Source organism: Fusarium fujikuroi, chromosome FFUJ_chr02, assembly GCF_900079805.1.
Source record: "Fusarium fujikuroi IMI 58289 draft genome, chromosome FFUJ_chr02".
NCBI classification, from domain to species: Eukaryota; Fungi; Ascomycota; class Sordariomycetes; order Hypocreales; family Nectriaceae; genus Fusarium; species Fusarium fujikuroi.
Window position 1 is genome coordinate 622254 of NC_036623.1, and position 16412 is coordinate 638665.

General features: G+C 50.1%; 7 protein-coding genes; 5 read left to right on the top strand and 2 right to left on the bottom strand.

Annotated features, from left to right (window-relative positions):
* Positions 1 to 1692: 1692 nt before the first annotated feature.
* Positions 1693 to 3468, top strand: FFUJ_05096 (related to low-affinity hexose transporter HXT3; the record flags this gene model as incomplete). XM_023571539.1 has 4 exons in its annotated part: positions 1693 to 1706; positions 1763 to 2017; positions 2075 to 3099; positions 3152 to 3468. 4 exons carry the CDS (start codon positions 1693 to 1695, stop codon positions 3466 to 3468), a joined length of 1611 nt encoding a protein of 536 aa, XP_023427144.1.
* A 334-nt stretch (positions 3469 to 3802) lies between these two features.
* Positions 3803 to 5203, bottom strand: FFUJ_05095 (uncharacterized protein; the record flags this gene model as incomplete). Its single annotated transcript, XM_023571540.1, has 1 exon — positions 3803 to 5203. The coding sequence occupies one exon, from the start codon at positions 5201 to 5203 to the stop codon at positions 3803 to 3805; it is 1401 nt and encodes a 466-aa protein (XP_023425828.1).
* Positions 5204 to 6443: 1240 nt separating this feature from the next.
* FFUJ_05094 (uncharacterized protein) lies at positions 6444 to 7832 on the top strand (the record flags this gene model as incomplete). The annotated part of the gene is made up of 1 exon (XM_023571542.1): positions 6444 to 7832. One exon carries the CDS (start codon positions 6444 to 6446, stop codon positions 7830 to 7832), a length of 1389 nt encoding a protein of 462 aa, XP_023425829.1.
* Positions 7833 to 8495: 663 nt separating this feature from the next.
* On the top strand, positions 8496 to 10224 carry FFUJ_05093 (related to CPS1-Gly-X carboxypeptidase YSCS precursor; the record flags this gene model as incomplete). XM_023571543.1 has 3 exons in its annotated part: positions 8496 to 8827; positions 8874 to 10021; positions 10070 to 10224. 3 exons carry the CDS (start codon positions 8496 to 8498, stop codon positions 10222 to 10224), a joined length of 1635 nt encoding a protein of 544 aa, XP_023425830.1.
* A 1062-nt stretch (positions 10225 to 11286) lies between these two features.
* Positions 11287 to 12225, bottom strand: FFUJ_05092 (related to dihydrodipicolinate synthase; the record flags this gene model as incomplete). The annotated part of the gene is made up of 1 exon (XM_023571544.1): positions 11287 to 12225. One exon carries the CDS (start codon positions 12223 to 12225, stop codon positions 11287 to 11289), a length of 939 nt encoding a protein of 312 aa, XP_023425831.1.
* Positions 12226 to 13972: 1747 nt separating this feature from the next.
* On the top strand, positions 13973 to 15401 carry FFUJ_05091 (uncharacterized protein; the record flags this gene model as incomplete). XM_023571545.1 has 3 exons in its annotated part: positions 13973 to 14051; positions 14105 to 14706; positions 14742 to 15401. 3 exons carry the CDS (start codon positions 13973 to 13975, stop codon positions 15399 to 15401), a joined length of 1341 nt encoding a protein of 446 aa, XP_023425832.1.
* Positions 15402 to 15614: 213 nt separating this feature from the next.
* Positions 15615 to 16370, top strand: FFUJ_05090 (uncharacterized protein; the record flags this gene model as incomplete). XM_023571546.1 has 2 exons in its annotated part: positions 15615 to 15794; positions 15843 to 16370. 2 exons carry the CDS (start codon positions 15615 to 15617, stop codon positions 16368 to 16370), a joined length of 708 nt encoding a protein of 235 aa, XP_023425833.1.
* Between the last annotated feature and the right edge of the window lie 42 nt (positions 16371 to 16412).

Below are 16412 nucleotides of genomic sequence, written 5' to 3' on the forward strand. Positions count from 1 at the left end.
GCGGAGTTGGGAATGAGGAGTCCCCAGATATCTCTCATTGCGGCCGTGGGGGACTGATGTGTCCTCGTCCATTCGCCCGGGGAAGACAAGAAAAAATAGGGGCTCTGAGATATTTGGGCAAGAAAAAGGGCCGTTTACTTCGGTGCAAGATGGACGGTCCGTTCTCCAGCGACAGGCATGAAGCTCCGAGTAAACGGCCGGCTCTCCACGGCTCCGGGTGGGTCCTGGAGGAGTCTTCCGAAATGACAACGCGGGTCCGGAGTAGAAAATTTGGGGTGCGTATTCCACGGGCTGGGGAATTGTGGTGAGTGTATGACTGTAGGCGAGGTCACGTTGGAGAGAAGAGAATTACAACGAGCTGAAAGAGTTTTCCGGTTAGTTAGTGCTGCGTTTGGAAAGGATCGAGTTGACATGCCGGTACTTGGTGCCAGAGCCAAGGAATCGTTTCGATGACCCACTGGACTTGGCGATGAATGCAACTTGAGCCAAGGATAGGCGAGTAGAGAGAGTGTGATTGGGATTGTGACTGTGGCTGTGAGTGTGAGGGGATGATGGCTGGAGTTGACGTTGGAGATTCTCCGCAAGAACAACCCCAGAATTCGCTACACAATCAAGGTTTTTCTTCTCCAACGTCTTTGTCTTGTCTTGTCTCTGTAGGGAACGTGTCGTGAATTGTGTAACGCGCAATGATCGTCGGGTCGTAGTCCAAGTCGCACCGAGAACGATGCCGTAAGCCCAGAGATTGACCAATACCCGCCGTCCAAAACGGGGCTGGCACCCATGGCGGTTTAAGCTTACCTTGCGGTGCCTTGGACGCTACGTCATAGGCCCAAACTCTACTGCACAGCTAACAACACCAAGAAAATTAGAGAGCAGCATCCACTGTAAGTTACATAAAATTCTCGCCAAGTTTTTGGGGTGTACGTACCCCAGAACCCCATGCCAAGGGGTTATTCGCATCCACATTCTTCCAGAAATCCAATCATTGACGATCCACTTTGCACTGACTCGGACACCTCCAGGCCCCCGTTACTCGCTCGCTCGCCTTGTTGCGGTTCAGGTTCTGAGGCCAGCAGAGATGGAGAGAGATGGAGAGGAGAAAGATACTGGAGAAACCCCAGATGATGAAGGATTAAAGCAACGCCACTGACATCGGCCCTTTATCGTCAAACCTCGTCAGAGACTAACAAGCAACATGGACCTCTCCACGCTCTGTTGTCTGCAATGCCCATCTCTAGTGAGTCTTGGGTGCTGTGAGTGTGAGGTGATCTGCACCTGGCACAACGGCGGCTGTCTCTGCCTCTGTCTCTGTCACTGAGAGAAACGGGCTTGGCTTGACTTCAACTTCCCCATGACGACTGCCAAGTTTAGTAAATGATGCCCGCCCCCATCTCGTCTTCTCCATCATCATCATCCATCGCGGAACGGAAAGGCATGCCCTGTCGGGACCCCCGACTGTCGCCCTTTTCCCCTACCTAATAGTCTTTATGGGGCAGGCAGGGCTGTTTCTGTTTTTCTTCTTTTATATAGGTACCCCAGGTCTTGGTCTTGGTCTTGGTCTTTGGATCTGAAGAATAAAAGACCTCGTCTTCCCTCCTTTTTTTCTATGCCTTTTGGAAACAGAGATTTATTCTAGTTTTATTGTATTCTTTTTCTCACCACACCTGCGACACAGTCGACACCATTGCAACCATGCTTGGTCATAGGTATGTCTACGATCCTTCCTCTATACTCAGCTTCGATCACAGCTAACGCTCTCAAGGTCTATCAAGGTCAATGGCGCCGACTGCGGCATAGAAGCCATCCTTTTGGGAGTCATCACTTCCATCGGCGGATTCCTTTTCGGTTACGATACTGGGCAGATCAGTTCTATGCTCCTCTTCCGCGACTTCATTATGCGCTTCGCAACCGGTTACGACGAGACCAAAAACGAAAAGGCCTTTGTGCCTATCATCCAATCGACCATGGTTAGTCTCATGAGCATTGGAAGTTTGATCGGTGCTCTATCCGGTGCATAGTACGTCTCCTTGACCCTCGCGCAGCCCAATACAACAAGCAACTGACATGACTTCAGCACATCCGACTGGTGGGGACGCCGCAAGAGCATGACCTTCGGAGTCGCCTTGTTCATTATTGGTAATGTCATCCAGATCACGGCGATGCAATCGTGGGTTCATATGATGATTGGTCGATTTGTTGCTGGTCTTGGTGTTGGTAACCTTTCCGTCGGTGTTCCCATGTTCCAGTCCGAATGCGCCCCTCGCGAAATCCGCGGTGCTGTCGTCGCCTCCTACCAACTCATGATCACAATCGGTATCCTGGTTTCCAACATAGTGTGTCTCGGTATGAAGAAAATTGATACTAGCGACGCATCCTGGAGAATCGTCATTGGCCTCGGCATTGGCTTCTCTCTCCCTCTCGGTATCGGTATCCTGGTTGTCCCCGAGTCTCCTCGATGGCTCGCTTCCAAGGGCGACTGGGAGGGTGCTCAGCTCTCACTCGGACGTCTTCGCGGCAAGAAGAAGGATCTGCAAGACCCTCTCGTCCAGGACGATCTGAGAGAAATGCGAGGCATCCTTGAAAAGGAGAAGCAGGTCGGCCAGGGCGGCTGGCTCGAGTGCTTCGACCCCAGGAGCTCGGTTCCCAAGCTTGTCTGGCGTACATTACTCGGCTTCTTCATCCACTTCCTTCAGCAGTGGACCGGTGTCAACTACTTCTTCTACTATGGAGCTACCATCTTCAATTCTGCTGGGATTGAGGACCCCATCCAGACACAGCTCATCTTGGGTGCTGTCAATGTTGCTACTACCTTCGCTGGTCTCTGGTTCGTCGAGAGATTTGGACGTCGTTGGCCTCTATTCATCGGTGCCATCTGGCAAGCTGCTTGGCTTTGCGTCTTTGCCTCGATCGGTACAGCTATTGACCCTGTGAATAACAGCACAGTCGGTATCGTTCTTATTGTCTGCGCGTGCATGTTTATTGCGTCTTTCGCCAGTACCTGGGGTCCCATGGCTTGGGTCGTCATAGGAGAGACCTTTCCTCTCCGTACTCGTGCGAAGCAAGCCTCTATCGCTACTGCCGGTAACTGGCTTGGCAATTGTAAGTAATGGCATTTTCTTGGCGTGACAATCTCCTCTAACAACTATAACAGTCATGATTGCTTTCCTCTCTCCAATTGCAGCCGATGCCATTAACTATGCCTTCGGTTTCGTCCTCGTTGCTGCCAACATAGCCGCCGCTCTTCTCGTCTGGTTCTTCCTCTTCGAGTCCCGACAACTCACTCTGGAGAATGTCGATCTCATGTACGGTCAAGAGGGTCTTAAACCTTGGAACAGTCACAAGTGGGTTCCACCTGGATACATCACCCGTGACCAGCGAGATGAGGCTGTCTTCCGTGGAAATGACAAGGGTAGAAATAGCGAGTCTCACTCTGGAGAGGACTCTCGTGTTGAGCAGATCGATGCTTAGAGGGGGGCTACATGGGATGGATTTATGTAAGCACTGGATGCATAAGCGGCGTTCATTATGGGTTTGTCACTGTATACCTAGTTATTATACGGAGTTAGCCAGTCTGGCTTAAGATATGGGATTAATTATCATTGCTGTTTTTATCTAATTGCTCAATATGACAGGTATCGTGAACACGATTCGACGCTTTGAAACGAACCTCCTTATATATAACCTTGTAAATGCATTCCTCCTCCTTTCATCGTATCTCAATCATCGCTTTCATCGATGTATATTCCTTTAGAACCAGTTTTAGCCATTGCTTTTTATATGCCCTTTAACTGACCTTATATACTCAAAAGTCATTTACTACGTCATAATTGTCTCTCCAGGCAGATGTCTTTTCCCACTCCTTCATAATTTTGGTACTATCGACAACTGGCCCTGACCACGTTATCTCTGCTATAGATTCGACTATATTGTACCGGAAGAAGCACTGCGCGTCTCTGCTGCTTCTGATTTCTAGTGTTCGAAGTTTTGGCATCGTTCGTGCTGCCCTCGCCGCAGAGTACAGCAATGTCTCTATCCTTTTTCGCTCTCGCGTCTCGAATAAATCTGTTGATAGTGTGAGTGTCTCGAGATGAGACCACTTTATCAACGATTCCAAGTCCTCCTCCAAGTCGAAAAGAGTAAAAAGACTGAAGAAATCTTCGGCATCGATGATGTCCACTACACACATGTGCTCTAGGTTCTTGGAGTATTGGCGGAAGCGTTTGCCTAACACATCTCTCAATTTGACATCGCTTGAAGCCCAATCTTGTAACGCCACGGCTTTTCTTCCGTTGATGGATAGTGTCTTGACTGAAGCTGGGAGTCTCTCGGCAAAGGCTTGGGCGGCAAGCCGAGTCCAATCCGTCTCTTCATCGGCGCCAACTAAGGCCCACCGCTTGATCGTGATATCTTCAAGGTTCTTAAAACTTTGGAACATGTGAATTAGCGTTTTTGGATAGATTCGACGGAACTGCGTGTTGCGGATCAGAAACTTGGAAACAATAGGGACGCGAGGGAGTATGGCATTCTTCTTCTTGTAGTATGGTATATCATCTGCGCGTTGTGCTGTGGTGAGTTGAACATCCCTCCAACCTATGAGGTTACGCCTACAAGCGTTCCAGTAATCCCGTGTCCTGTGGTCAGCACTCGGCAATCCCCAATAGCCGTATTGTTCAGTGTAAGGCCCATGAGGATTGTCGTAATGGTAAGGTTCTCTTGACTCGGACTTCTTGTGGACCTTGTATGCAGCAAGATCCAGTTCAAAGATACGATCTGGCCGCAGCATACCAATCCAATCATCAAATGCGAATACACTTAGCTCAAGAGTGATTCGATTCTCTGGGTTCCATAGAGAGATGATGTCCCAGAGTCCAAATATGGAGTATGTAAACACTTTGTCTGCACGGAGTGTTACTTTGGGTTTTTCGGACCTCTTGATTTTGTTTGAAATCCTGGGGTTGGAATTGGGAAGATAAATTCGATACCATATGTGTTTGACGAAACCTTGGCGTCGGGGTACCAGGTATCGTGAGAGGCAGCGCAGGTCATCTTTGGTGATAGCCAACGACCTGAAATTCTTGCGTTCGAAGAAATCCTGCCACGACTTGCAGACCACAGCGTAAGGGACGGTCGAAGGTTCTCGGGAGACGTCTTGTAGGATCATGTCCTGGATCTCGGGTGGGAGGGAGTGGAAACGAGGAGGCATGGTGTATTGTGGTAAGGGGATATCTTGGTGCTGACAATGTTAGGGAGGATCGTGAGAGTATAGAACAATGTCTCTGAACTGACAATATGTGTTGTGGTATAGTAGCTGGAGCATATAGTGGCTCATAAGAATTGGAACAAGAAATTGATGTTGCTTTGTGTTTGTAGCATAAGATTGAAGTGATTTTCAATAGGTGCAGATGAAGCTTGAATATGAGATGTACGAAAATGAAGGCGTGTCGTTATTTAAATGTTCATGCTGGAACACTTGGATTCCATCGAGATGTTGGTAGTGGGAAATGTTTTGAAAGCTAGAGTGAACAATAGCATGCGAACAGGGGGGTCGGCGTGGTAAACAAACGGACTGAACAGCAGAACACAATGATAGTAAAAAGAACTCTTTGAGCAAGACGTCAAAGAAACCAGTGTCAAAGAGAATTGTTCATTGTATGCTAGTATTTTTTGGAAAAGGAGATCTATGTACTATCCCCTGTTGCGATGTCTTTGGCGTTGAGGTTGGAATTGTACGAAGGAGATGCAGCATGGCTGTTGTATTATGCACGAAATATCTCCAGCAACATGACGGAAAGCTAAAGATCATCGAGGGACTATAATGCATGTCTCTGCCGTCTTGACCTCTTCGGCGTCCACCAACTACATTGAGAAGGGAGCGTTCATGCTGTATAATATGACATTGACACTCGCTCCCCGAGGACAATCAACGCGATATCTAGTCCAAAAGAATACAGTCCCAGGCTCTCGTAGGCTAGTGCCCATCACTTCTGCAGGTGAACGAAGCCTAGCAGTTATTGTTCCCCTCCGCCTGAGGCACCGACCCTCACTTCGCTCGGCATCAACTTGCCTTGCCAGTGCCCCGCCAAGTCAACCTCCCTCTCGCATCCATCTTCTTTCTACACAAATTTCAGTCTCACTGATCACAAAAAGTCTGCGAAGATTGGAAAGATTTTCAAAAAATCTCGCGTCTACCGTTCATTATTCAAGGTAAGTCATTTAATCCTCAGCCAGGAAAAAAGACTCCCTAAAAAAGAAGTCTGGCTATACTACTGAGGCCTATGATAGATTTTAGAACGATTGCTTACTCTTTTGTTTTTATCTTGCAGGCTGCCTTTTATTTTTCTGAACCAGTCTCACTTAAGCAATCTTGGCCACTACCAGTTCTTGTCAATACACCCTCTTCGCTCCTCCTACCCCTTCCCCTTCTACTTCCACTCCTTGCCAAAATGTCGGATAGTTGCGACCACCAAGCCGTCTACGTGAACTGCAGCTCTGCTGCAGCGAACGCAGGATTCGTGCGACCATCTCCTGAGCAGAGGACACTGGCAATGTCGAAAACCAGCAGACTGGCCAGGGGGGTATACCTCGCCAAGGAAGACCCTATGCATGACGAACAAACCTTCCCAGGACCTCTGGTGCTACCTGGTGATCACCTAGCAGAACACCCAAAGGAGCAGGGGCAGCCCTGCAAGGACTGGTTCGCCAGTGAACCTACACAAAAGCGCTTCCAGGAAATATCGACCAGGAAGAAGATGTATGTGTTCGGCCCCCCGAGCGTGAAACGACTACCCGAAGAAATGAGAAGCTGGGCGAGCCCTGTCCTACCGCCAGGCTTCCCCCCTTGTCCAGATCGTTGGACCTGGACATTAAAGCAGTATAAACAACTGATCATTTACCTACGTGCATTCTTTACCACAATGCCAATATCCCAATTCGCCCACACTGCACACTTTGAACTGATCAAAGGACGGAGGCGTGTCCACTTTGAGGACACTCCCCAGACATCAGTCATCGGCTTCAGAGGCAAAGATGGCAGGGATACCTTTGAGGTACGACACCGCCCGTCGCCGGATGGGCTGTCAAAGATGCAGCTCAACGTCTCTGACTTGAGGACTGCTCTTGCGGAGATCAAAGCCGAACCAGCTCATTCAGTAGTCATGGTGTTAAACCATGACCTCTACGAAGAGGAAGAGGGAAGCTACATCACAGAGAGAGTATGGGTGGAGGATGGAGTGGCAATCGTGTCGACATTCCGTCGTAATCCATGTTTCGATAGGATGACAGGCATCGACCGGTTGCATAGGTGGCCGGCGAGCCACTGCCAGTCCTACGTGGACACTCGAAACCACCTCTCCTTCAAGGCCTTTGGTAAACCGCCCGGTGACTCTGCGCTCGGCCTTGCGATCAAAGCTGCCAACCAAGCTGGTCAGCCATCTTCAATGGAGGATCTCTCGTACCTATGGTTCGCACGGGTTCTCGTTGCTGTGTCTCGGGAAGCTGCCCGTTGTTTCGGGCTACGGAACTGTACTTACTACGCCTGTCTCATGCAGGGCGTGAGTGGGATGCGCCAGGCGGGCGAGACACCCCCGTATCTCTGCCCAGTCTGTTACTCGAAACTCGGGTCGGAACTGGTCCTTCTGAAGCCCGTGTATAAACCCGGGATTGAAAGGGAGGAGGCCTGGCTTGGGGAGCACTACGCTGAACTGAAGGCGTTTTGCAACAAATGGGACAAGATTCCGCATTTCGCCGCCTTTGAAGCATGGCTGGGAAAGCGACTGGAGGATCGCAAGGGTGATGATGGTGATGGCGGTGACACGGCTGGGCCTTCAAACTAGGAGGCGCCAGCCATTGCCCGCCCAAGTGTAGACCCAAGTGTAGAGGTTGGTTCTGACTGAACTGTCTATACTAGGTACACTGGCTAACTACTATTGCTAACTAGGAGCCTGTATCCTCCATCTCCTCTACACTTGAAGACCATCTACCTGATCCACTAGCAACGACTGCCGGCTACCACGCAGTCTAAAGCGATACAACAACCAATCCCAAGCGAACTGACGAAAGGTGCTAAAAACGGGTTCTTCCATTTTAATAAGCAAAACAAATCTTCAAGTCAGTCTCAATCGCATGCCCACCACCGTAAACAAACCGGGACGAGAGCCCAGGTATTGTCGAGGGTCGGTGTCGATGGATTCTGCAATTCACATTATATACGGATACATCATCGGCAATCAAAGAAAAGCCCCATATACACCCGGGAATAACAACGAACCCATTGATCAACACAAATTTACCCCCGAAAATCCTCAATCAAAAGTTCTTTACCTCAACTTCCTCATCGGGAACACTTTTAGCGACCGTTATCTCGACCGGCTCCGGCCTCGGCATCGGCGCCGATGTCGTGCTAGCTACCGACTCCATCATCACGTCTTTATTCCCCGCCCGTTTCACCTCACAAATCCTCCCTCGACATCTCCAATTCTGCACCAAATACCTTCAAAATGGTGCGCAAGTCTCTCGCGGTCTTGGCAACTGTAGCTGGAGCTTCAGGCTTCAGTCTCGGTCCTTTCGGATCTCAGAAGCCCATTGGTCAGAGCGAGCATGACTTTAAGTGCGATTTGCCGCCTGTGCTCTCACCTGGAAACGATGGTCTCCCTTCTGCCAATGAACTATTCGACTCGAAAGATGCTTTCAATAAGCAGGTGAAGCGCCATCAAGCAATTGTGCGCGTTCCGTCAATTTGTTATGACGATCTTGGTGATGTTGACAAAGACGAACGTTGGGCGCCTTTCTATGATTTACATGATGTCCTGGCAAAGACGTACCCAGCCATGTAAGCCACCAAACTCAATTTACAGATCTTTACTGACCAGACTTAGACATAAATATGCAAAGCTGGAGAAGATCAACAAGTTTGGTCTTGTTTATACATTTACCGGAAGCGACTCTTCACTCAAGCCGTATCTTCTCGCAGCGCATCAAGATGTTGTTCCCGTTCCTGACCCATCGACATGGACGCATCCTCCCTTCGACGCCTACTTTGACGGAGAGTGGCTTTGGGGACGTGGAGCATCGGATGATAAGAACAGTCTCACAGCTCTCATGTCAGCCATTGAGACCTTGCTCACTGAGACGAAGTGGCAGCCTAAGCGTACTGTAATCCTGGCGTTTGGATTTGATGAGGAGTGCTCTGGTCCTCGAGGCGCTGCCAAGATCGGCGAGTTCCTAACGGAGAGATATGGCGACAACGGTATTCCATTCATATTGGATGAGGGCGGTTCGGGAATTCAGCTCATTGACGATACTCTTTACGTTCTTCCCTCCGTGCAGGAGAAGGGCGCCATTGATATCTGGGCTGAACTTCGCGTCAAGGGCGGTCACAGTTCTATCCCTCACCCTCACACCGGAATTGGTATCATGGCTGAGGTCATCTCTGCTCTCGAGTCCAAGCCTTATGAACCTGCTATCCTTAAGGGAAGTCCCGTATACAACCATCTTGTCTGCTTGGCACGTCACTCTCCTGACTCACACACCAAACTCCATGACCTTCTGAAGAAAGACGATCTTGACAAGCTAAAGGATGAGCTTATTCATCTTGATCCCATGGCCAAATTCACTATTCAAACGACACAGGCCGTTGATATTATTCGCGGCGGTCAGAAGATCAACGCTATGCCTGAAGTTGTCAACCTCGGTGTCAACTACCGAGTTGCACCCCAAGACAGTCTCGACAAGGTACAGGAGCAGTTCGTCAAGAACATTGACGCTGTTATTCAAAAGTACAACCTCACTCTAAGCGCATACGAGGATGACGCAAAGTCTCAGAAGGAATCTGGATTCGACTACGACGGCCATCTCAAACTCACAGCGATTCGCAACTCAGTCACAACACCCGTATCTCCTACCAGCGGCCCAATCTGGGATATCTTCTCTGGCACAATCCAGCATAGCTTTGCTTTTGACGGCGGAAAGGTCGTACCTGTTGGTGAAATCATGACTGGCAATACTGACACGAGACATTACCTCAGTAAGTACATCGTTATACGAGGAGAGGGAATCTGCTAATAGGTTATAGACTTGTCGCCAAATATTTACCGCTGGACACCGAGTCGACAGCGCGGATCCGAGAATATTCACACGGTCGATGAGAGGATTAGGATTGAGTCGCACATGGACATTGTCAAGTTTTACTACGACCTGATCCGCAACTTTGACGCAGCCGATTTCTAGACCCTCATAGCATAGACACACCCCCCAATACTGTTACATATCTAAACTCAATGGCATGATCTCGCTCATCAATGGCCCGAAATCCACCGACAACATACGCTTTTCCTTCACCGTCTCAATGTTAGCTTGAGCCCGGGAGCTACACCCGAGTGCTTTTAAACCCCCACGCTTCTCCACACGAACGAATCGGGCACTTTGTTAGCCATCTCCACATTCTCCTCTTTGCCTGGCTATGTATTTTCTGGGTTCATCTTATGACCTGTTCATGCTGTTCCCCCTCATGAATGGAATTGCTTGTGATTCTTGGCGGGAGTGTATTCTCACTGCCTGTTCAGTTGTGCTGCATGTATATCACTGCTTCTAAGCTCGTACAATACCTGATTTGAACGTGCATGGCCTGCAGTACCAAGTACAGGGACACTACAGGCTTCGGGCTCCCTCCGAGGCCTTCAACACCATTACAAACTCAGCTTCTCTTACTTGCTCTTTCACAGCGTCAACTCCACATCCAGATCCAACTGCGGGGTTCCCCACGATTGACAATCCCCATCCAAGCGCATGTCTCTCCCTCTCAGCAAACACACCCAGCATAGACTATGCCTGTACCTATTGAACATCCGACACCCCGTGTAAGCATCATCACCCCAAAGCGGCAATGTCCAGCGTGCTCCTCACCATCTTTCACTCCCCATTGGCTACGCATAATCGACCACGAGACACATCCTTTTCTTCACCGGCTTCTGCTGCACATGCGTGGGATTGTTGGAAAAATATGGCCACTTTGCGGGGAATGGTAGTTTCCATGGGGTAATCAGGCATATGATGTATGTAGGTAGGTATATGCTTCAAGCATTAATTGGTATTCTTTTATGTACAGAGAAATTATTGCTACAGAACAGCCTGATATGATTGATGGCTGTGTAGTGTAGTGTATGCCCAACGCCACAACACCATCTCCGTGCTTTGCTTCGATCGAAATAACAGGTATCGTCATCATCAACGTCGTCACCGCCCAATGCAACCTGCTTTTGTCCCCCCGAGCCAAAAACATGCTTTTGTTTTTCAGAGGGTAACTTCAAGATCCATTACTTCTTGGAACCCTTGTGCAATAGTATCAAGATCCTTCTGAGATGGCGCCACGCAAGGTCGTCGAGGTTCGCCCCCGTACCCGGAAAAGTGTCCCAGCGCTGCCTTTACACCAACGAACCCAGTCTTGATCGCCGTCCAGTCGGCCTTGGCCACTTTGGCTTGCAGCTGACGGGCTTCTTTCCAGTTTCCTTCCTCTGCGAGCTCTGTGATGCGGACGCATGCCTTGGGGCAGAGGTTGGCGAGGCCTGAGATGGTGCCGTTGGCTCCGACGGCGTGGCCTTGCAGGATGAAGTCTGCGCTGCCGCCTCCGACCCAGAATCCCTCGGGGCAGTCAGCTGCGATGCGGGCGAGCTTGCCGGTGTTGCCGCATGTGAGCTTGACGCCTACGACGTTGGGATGCTTGGCGATGCTGAGGATCGTATCGGATGAGAGGTCTCGGCCAGCTGCGGCGCCAGGGAAGTTGTACACCAGAAGAGGAATTGGGCTCTTGTCTGCAACGGCGTAGTAGTGCTGGATGACTAGATCATCGGGGAGAAGTCCGCCGTAGTAGCTTGGAGGTAGGACCAGGGCATGAGTGGCACCAGCCTTGCCAGCGTCTTCACACAGTTCTGTTGTCTCCCTTGTGCTCTGAGCACCACAGCCTGCGATGAGAGGAACACGGCTACCACTTCCCTCGTGGAAGATGGTATCTCTGGCAACGCGGATGATGGTGGTTCGTTCTGAAGGAGAGAGGTGGGCACATTCTCCGTTGGAGCCGTGAACAACAATGCCAGCTACTCCTGACTCGAGAAGCTTGATGATGTGTTTCTCAGTAGCTGAAGCATCGACCTCGTCTTCGGGAGTGAAGAATGCAAGGGTAGGGACGTATACGCCATCGCCGAGGCGCAGTTGAGAAGCCTTGGGGGAACCCATGGTGGGAGATTCAAGCAGTGTCGAAGGCATGTGGTATGATATGATATAATATGAGTGTAAAGTATATAAGTGCAAGCAGATTACACGCAGCAAGCAGTCTCTCTTCTATACAAGTAAAGAACAAGAAAAGCAGTGAGAAGAATGATGAAGAGGCAATGCTCAAAGAGGCTGGCGTCAGCTGCTCTTTTATGTCCAACCAAGGACTAGGTATAAGAGTGGCGTCCTCGTCATGAGGTAGCCCATTGCTCAGGCGGCTCAGGCTCAGGCTCAGGCACTTGAGTTCGAGAGAGGCATGGTTCGAAAAGCGTGGGGGTTAGGTCCGGATCCCTGGGTACGTGGTGAAAAGGCGGGGGAGAGACACGACAAAGACATCCGCTGAGCTCCGGCCGAGAGACTCCGGGCCGAACCGGTGACCTCACGCGAGTCAAGAGACCTGAAGTGATCGTGGGGGTCTACAGCGGCAGTTTTCCACTGCAATTGAGGGCTTCAATGGATGAATACGGGGGACGTCTGAGAGGGGAGCACTTACACGGAGAGTTACACAAACGCCACCTTTACGAAATGGAAGCAAAGATGTCGAGCATATTGTAAAGGCTGCCATCCATCACAGAGACCACAAACAGAAACAAAACAGCGATCATCCTCGCAAAAGCAGGTACCGTCCGTTCACAAGTCGCCTGACTTACTCCAACCCCCACGTCCAGCCTGTCCAATAGCACCCGCCAATTGCCGTGTAACACTCAGAGAGAGGAATGCTGAGAGAGAGCGTGGGGGGGAGGGAGCAGCAGAGCTGAGAGAAGAGACAACGCTAGAACGAGATCTCGGGAATTGGGCGTTTTAATTGATGGAATATTTTTGAGGGGGGAGGGCAGGTGATCGTCGTGATCTGATTGTGGTCTTGGGAGAGGCGCAACGGGCCACTGCAGGCCATATTCCTCACGTGCATTTGACGTGGGGGGGGGGGGGGGGTTATTCTGTGTTTGTTCTCGATGTTTATGCTGTTTTGTGTGAATCTGATCTTCGAATGATGGATGCTGCTATTTGAGATCTATTTATATCTTGTTTATTCCCGGATGTAGGCGTAGTTGGTGGGTTGTGGAGTGGTCGCATTAGTTACTGACTGCCGATGCTGGTTCGTGACCCTCATAAATCACCATCGACTGCCGAGATACACTAGAAATCGAGGTCTCTTATCATTTTGAACGAGAAAATACCAGAATATTGTGATTGGTAACTTGAAGCATGGCTTTCGATGGTCAGACAAAGTATAACTACCTCATGCGGAATTTAATAAATCCGTATTCAGGGGAAATCGGCATTGCTTTTTGTTAGGTAGGTACCAACCTTGGTAGTCAACCTTCGTTGTAGCAACGAGACTGTCCACATCTCAACAACCCATCAACATCAACATCAACATTGGACTCAGCCTCAACCTCAAATATCAACAGAATCGGCAAATAAATTCAAGTCTACTCAAAATGTTCTCTCCAGATTATATGAGCATTTACCAACAATACAAAGCCGACACAGACTCTGTAGCAACATGGCTAGCCAACACTGCTAAAGCGCACAGCTATGAAGCTGAGGCTTCACATGGTGGAGCCTCTGCTGATGCCGCAAAGAAAAAGAAGAAGAAGTGAAATGAAAACGGCAAAGGTCCTAGTAGAGCTAAGAACAAGAAAAAACAAGAGAAGCAGGACCCGAACACAAGGAAATACATCATCAGAGTTAGGGACTCTTTGAGGCTATGGCTAAACATGTGGCTGACACCAATGCCGTTGAAGTTCCTCACAAGACTGCTATTGCTTTGGAAAGAGGCATCTGTGGTATGCTAAACACATTTAACATGTTGATTCTAGTGATGCTGATGGATTCATAGTTCGACGTTCATTCTCTCAGAAACTAGCAGACAGCGGTGCAAAAAGGGATCATCGCTCCGATGCTACTCACTCTCACTTCGTCGAGGTCCTTGAGAAGGTCCGCGGCTATCTCAAACCAATCATGGAAGCTGGTCTTTTCAAGCCAGACGACCTCGACAAGAAGACAGATGTCAAGACGAACCACCCCGCCAAGGGCATGTTTGACGTCCTCAACGTCTACACTCCTTCTGAGGAATTCCTCAACGCCCCTGACATCATGCCTACACTTGAACCTGAGACTCAATACACCGTTGAGGAAGAGGTCACCTGGGAAGACGCCTTCTTCGCCTTCGCCGCTCTTCTCCGCGACTACGATTATCTCAGCCAGGAGATCCATTTGCTCTGGAAGAAGTACGCCAGTGGTGAACTTGACCTCGCCGCTGTGGCTCTAGCTACCAACACAGCATTTGAGTTTGCTCACAGCATGGAAGCGGATATCAAGAAGCTGATGGACGAGTTTGGCGGAACGGCTATCTTCGCACATCAGTGCTTCGACGCAGCTTGTCAGGCGATGGGTATTGACAAGGACATGAAAGGCCCAGGCACCATGCATAACCTTGCGGTTTACGACATGGGTAAAATCTTGACTATAAACAGCATGGGTCTTTCGACAGCTACGTAAAACACAACCATGACGTTATCATGCCTGGAACCTACAACGGCGCCTTCGGTTGGTATAACGAGAGGCTCGGCTCCGGTGGCAGAAACAACACCGAGAGGTGGAATCAGGACAAGTCGGCCCTGATGGAAGTCTTTTCGAGTATGCACTTCCTTACCACGAAGCCTGGTCAAGGTGACGTGGAGGACGAGCTTGTCCGCGGCATGGGTGCTGCACTTAGGGAGACCAAAAACTACCCTCGTCTCTGGATATCGTGGGCTCTTCAGATGTATCTCGAAATCGTCCAGGGTCTTGGAGAGTCCGTTGGGCGCGGTGATGAGCAGTTCAAGAAGGAGAGTCTGAAGATCCAAAAGGCACTTGTCGAGCTGCCTAAGACGACTGAGCGCAAGCAAGTGCTTCAAGTGGCGACGCGATGGAATCACGATCCTATCTTCGAGATAAGCCAGGCAAACGCGGAGATGGGCTTGGCGGCTCACGATAGTGAAGAGTCTTCTGAGTTCCACTTCTTTCGTCGGAACCCTATACACTGCGGTCTTCTGATCCATGACATGCGATCTATGCTGCATGTCAATGGTGTCAAGACTGCTGCGCACAGCGGTGGTCTGATGACTACTACACAGCTCTACCAAGCCCTCTGACAGGAGGGTCGTATTCACGAAGGCCAAGCTTGGGAGGATCTTGAGGAGTTGTGGGGATACCAAGGCAACCCGTGCTTCTTTATTGGAAACCCCCCCACGGATCTTGAGGGCTACTACAGGAACTACTGTCTTTGCCTGGGCACTTCACTCACTAACTGGGCACCGAACAGACGGAGCGCCAAGCCTACTGAGCATAAAGGCAATGCACCAAACATGAAGTTTGATGGCTGGGTATCTCTCTCGTTGGACAACCGTATCCGTGTGGATAATGCCCGCGAGCCTTGGACAATTGCTATTGTTGGAGAACTCTTGACCGAGGGTCGTAAGAAGGCAATGATGGATGGCAAGGGTCATATACAAGAGAACCTGAAGCAAAAGGCCAAGGAGGCCAATGTAAGTCCCACAAAGTCCATGCAGCAAGCTTTTACTAACAGATCCCAGCTCGAGGCAGTACCGACATCTCCAAGTGGTCTCATCGAACAGCTTGCCCAAGTCGTCAACAGCGAAATCCCTCGTATCAGCTTCGACTACTTGACCATGCACAACATCGCCTGGTCCTTCCTCACCGATCTCAAGCGTGCCTTCACCGCCGAAGTCGGCCCCAAGTTCCTCAACTACATACCTTCGGAGGACCAGCTCCCCTTTGTAGTAGGCTATGTCTTCTCGACGGCCGCAGGACATGGAAGCACCGATGTCCGAGAGCGCGGGGTGGGCAATGATAGGTTCCTCAACGTGGCCACCGAAGTCATGGACGAGTTTCTACACGAAGGTAAAGGGAAGATTATCAAGGAGGCGAGGGAAGCGAATGTTGAGCCGGAGGATGTTGAGGATGTCGATGTTGATGGGTCTGAGTTGTGGGGGCCGAGGAAGTTCAATATGGAGCAGTTCAGGAGGGATGGGCACTTGGGAGCAAGGGCGAGTAATGCTGATGTTGCGGAGCTCATGAGGCTACTTCAGATGATGGGTTGATGATGATTGGAAGGACATGAGCTTGGGAGAGAATAGATGTGC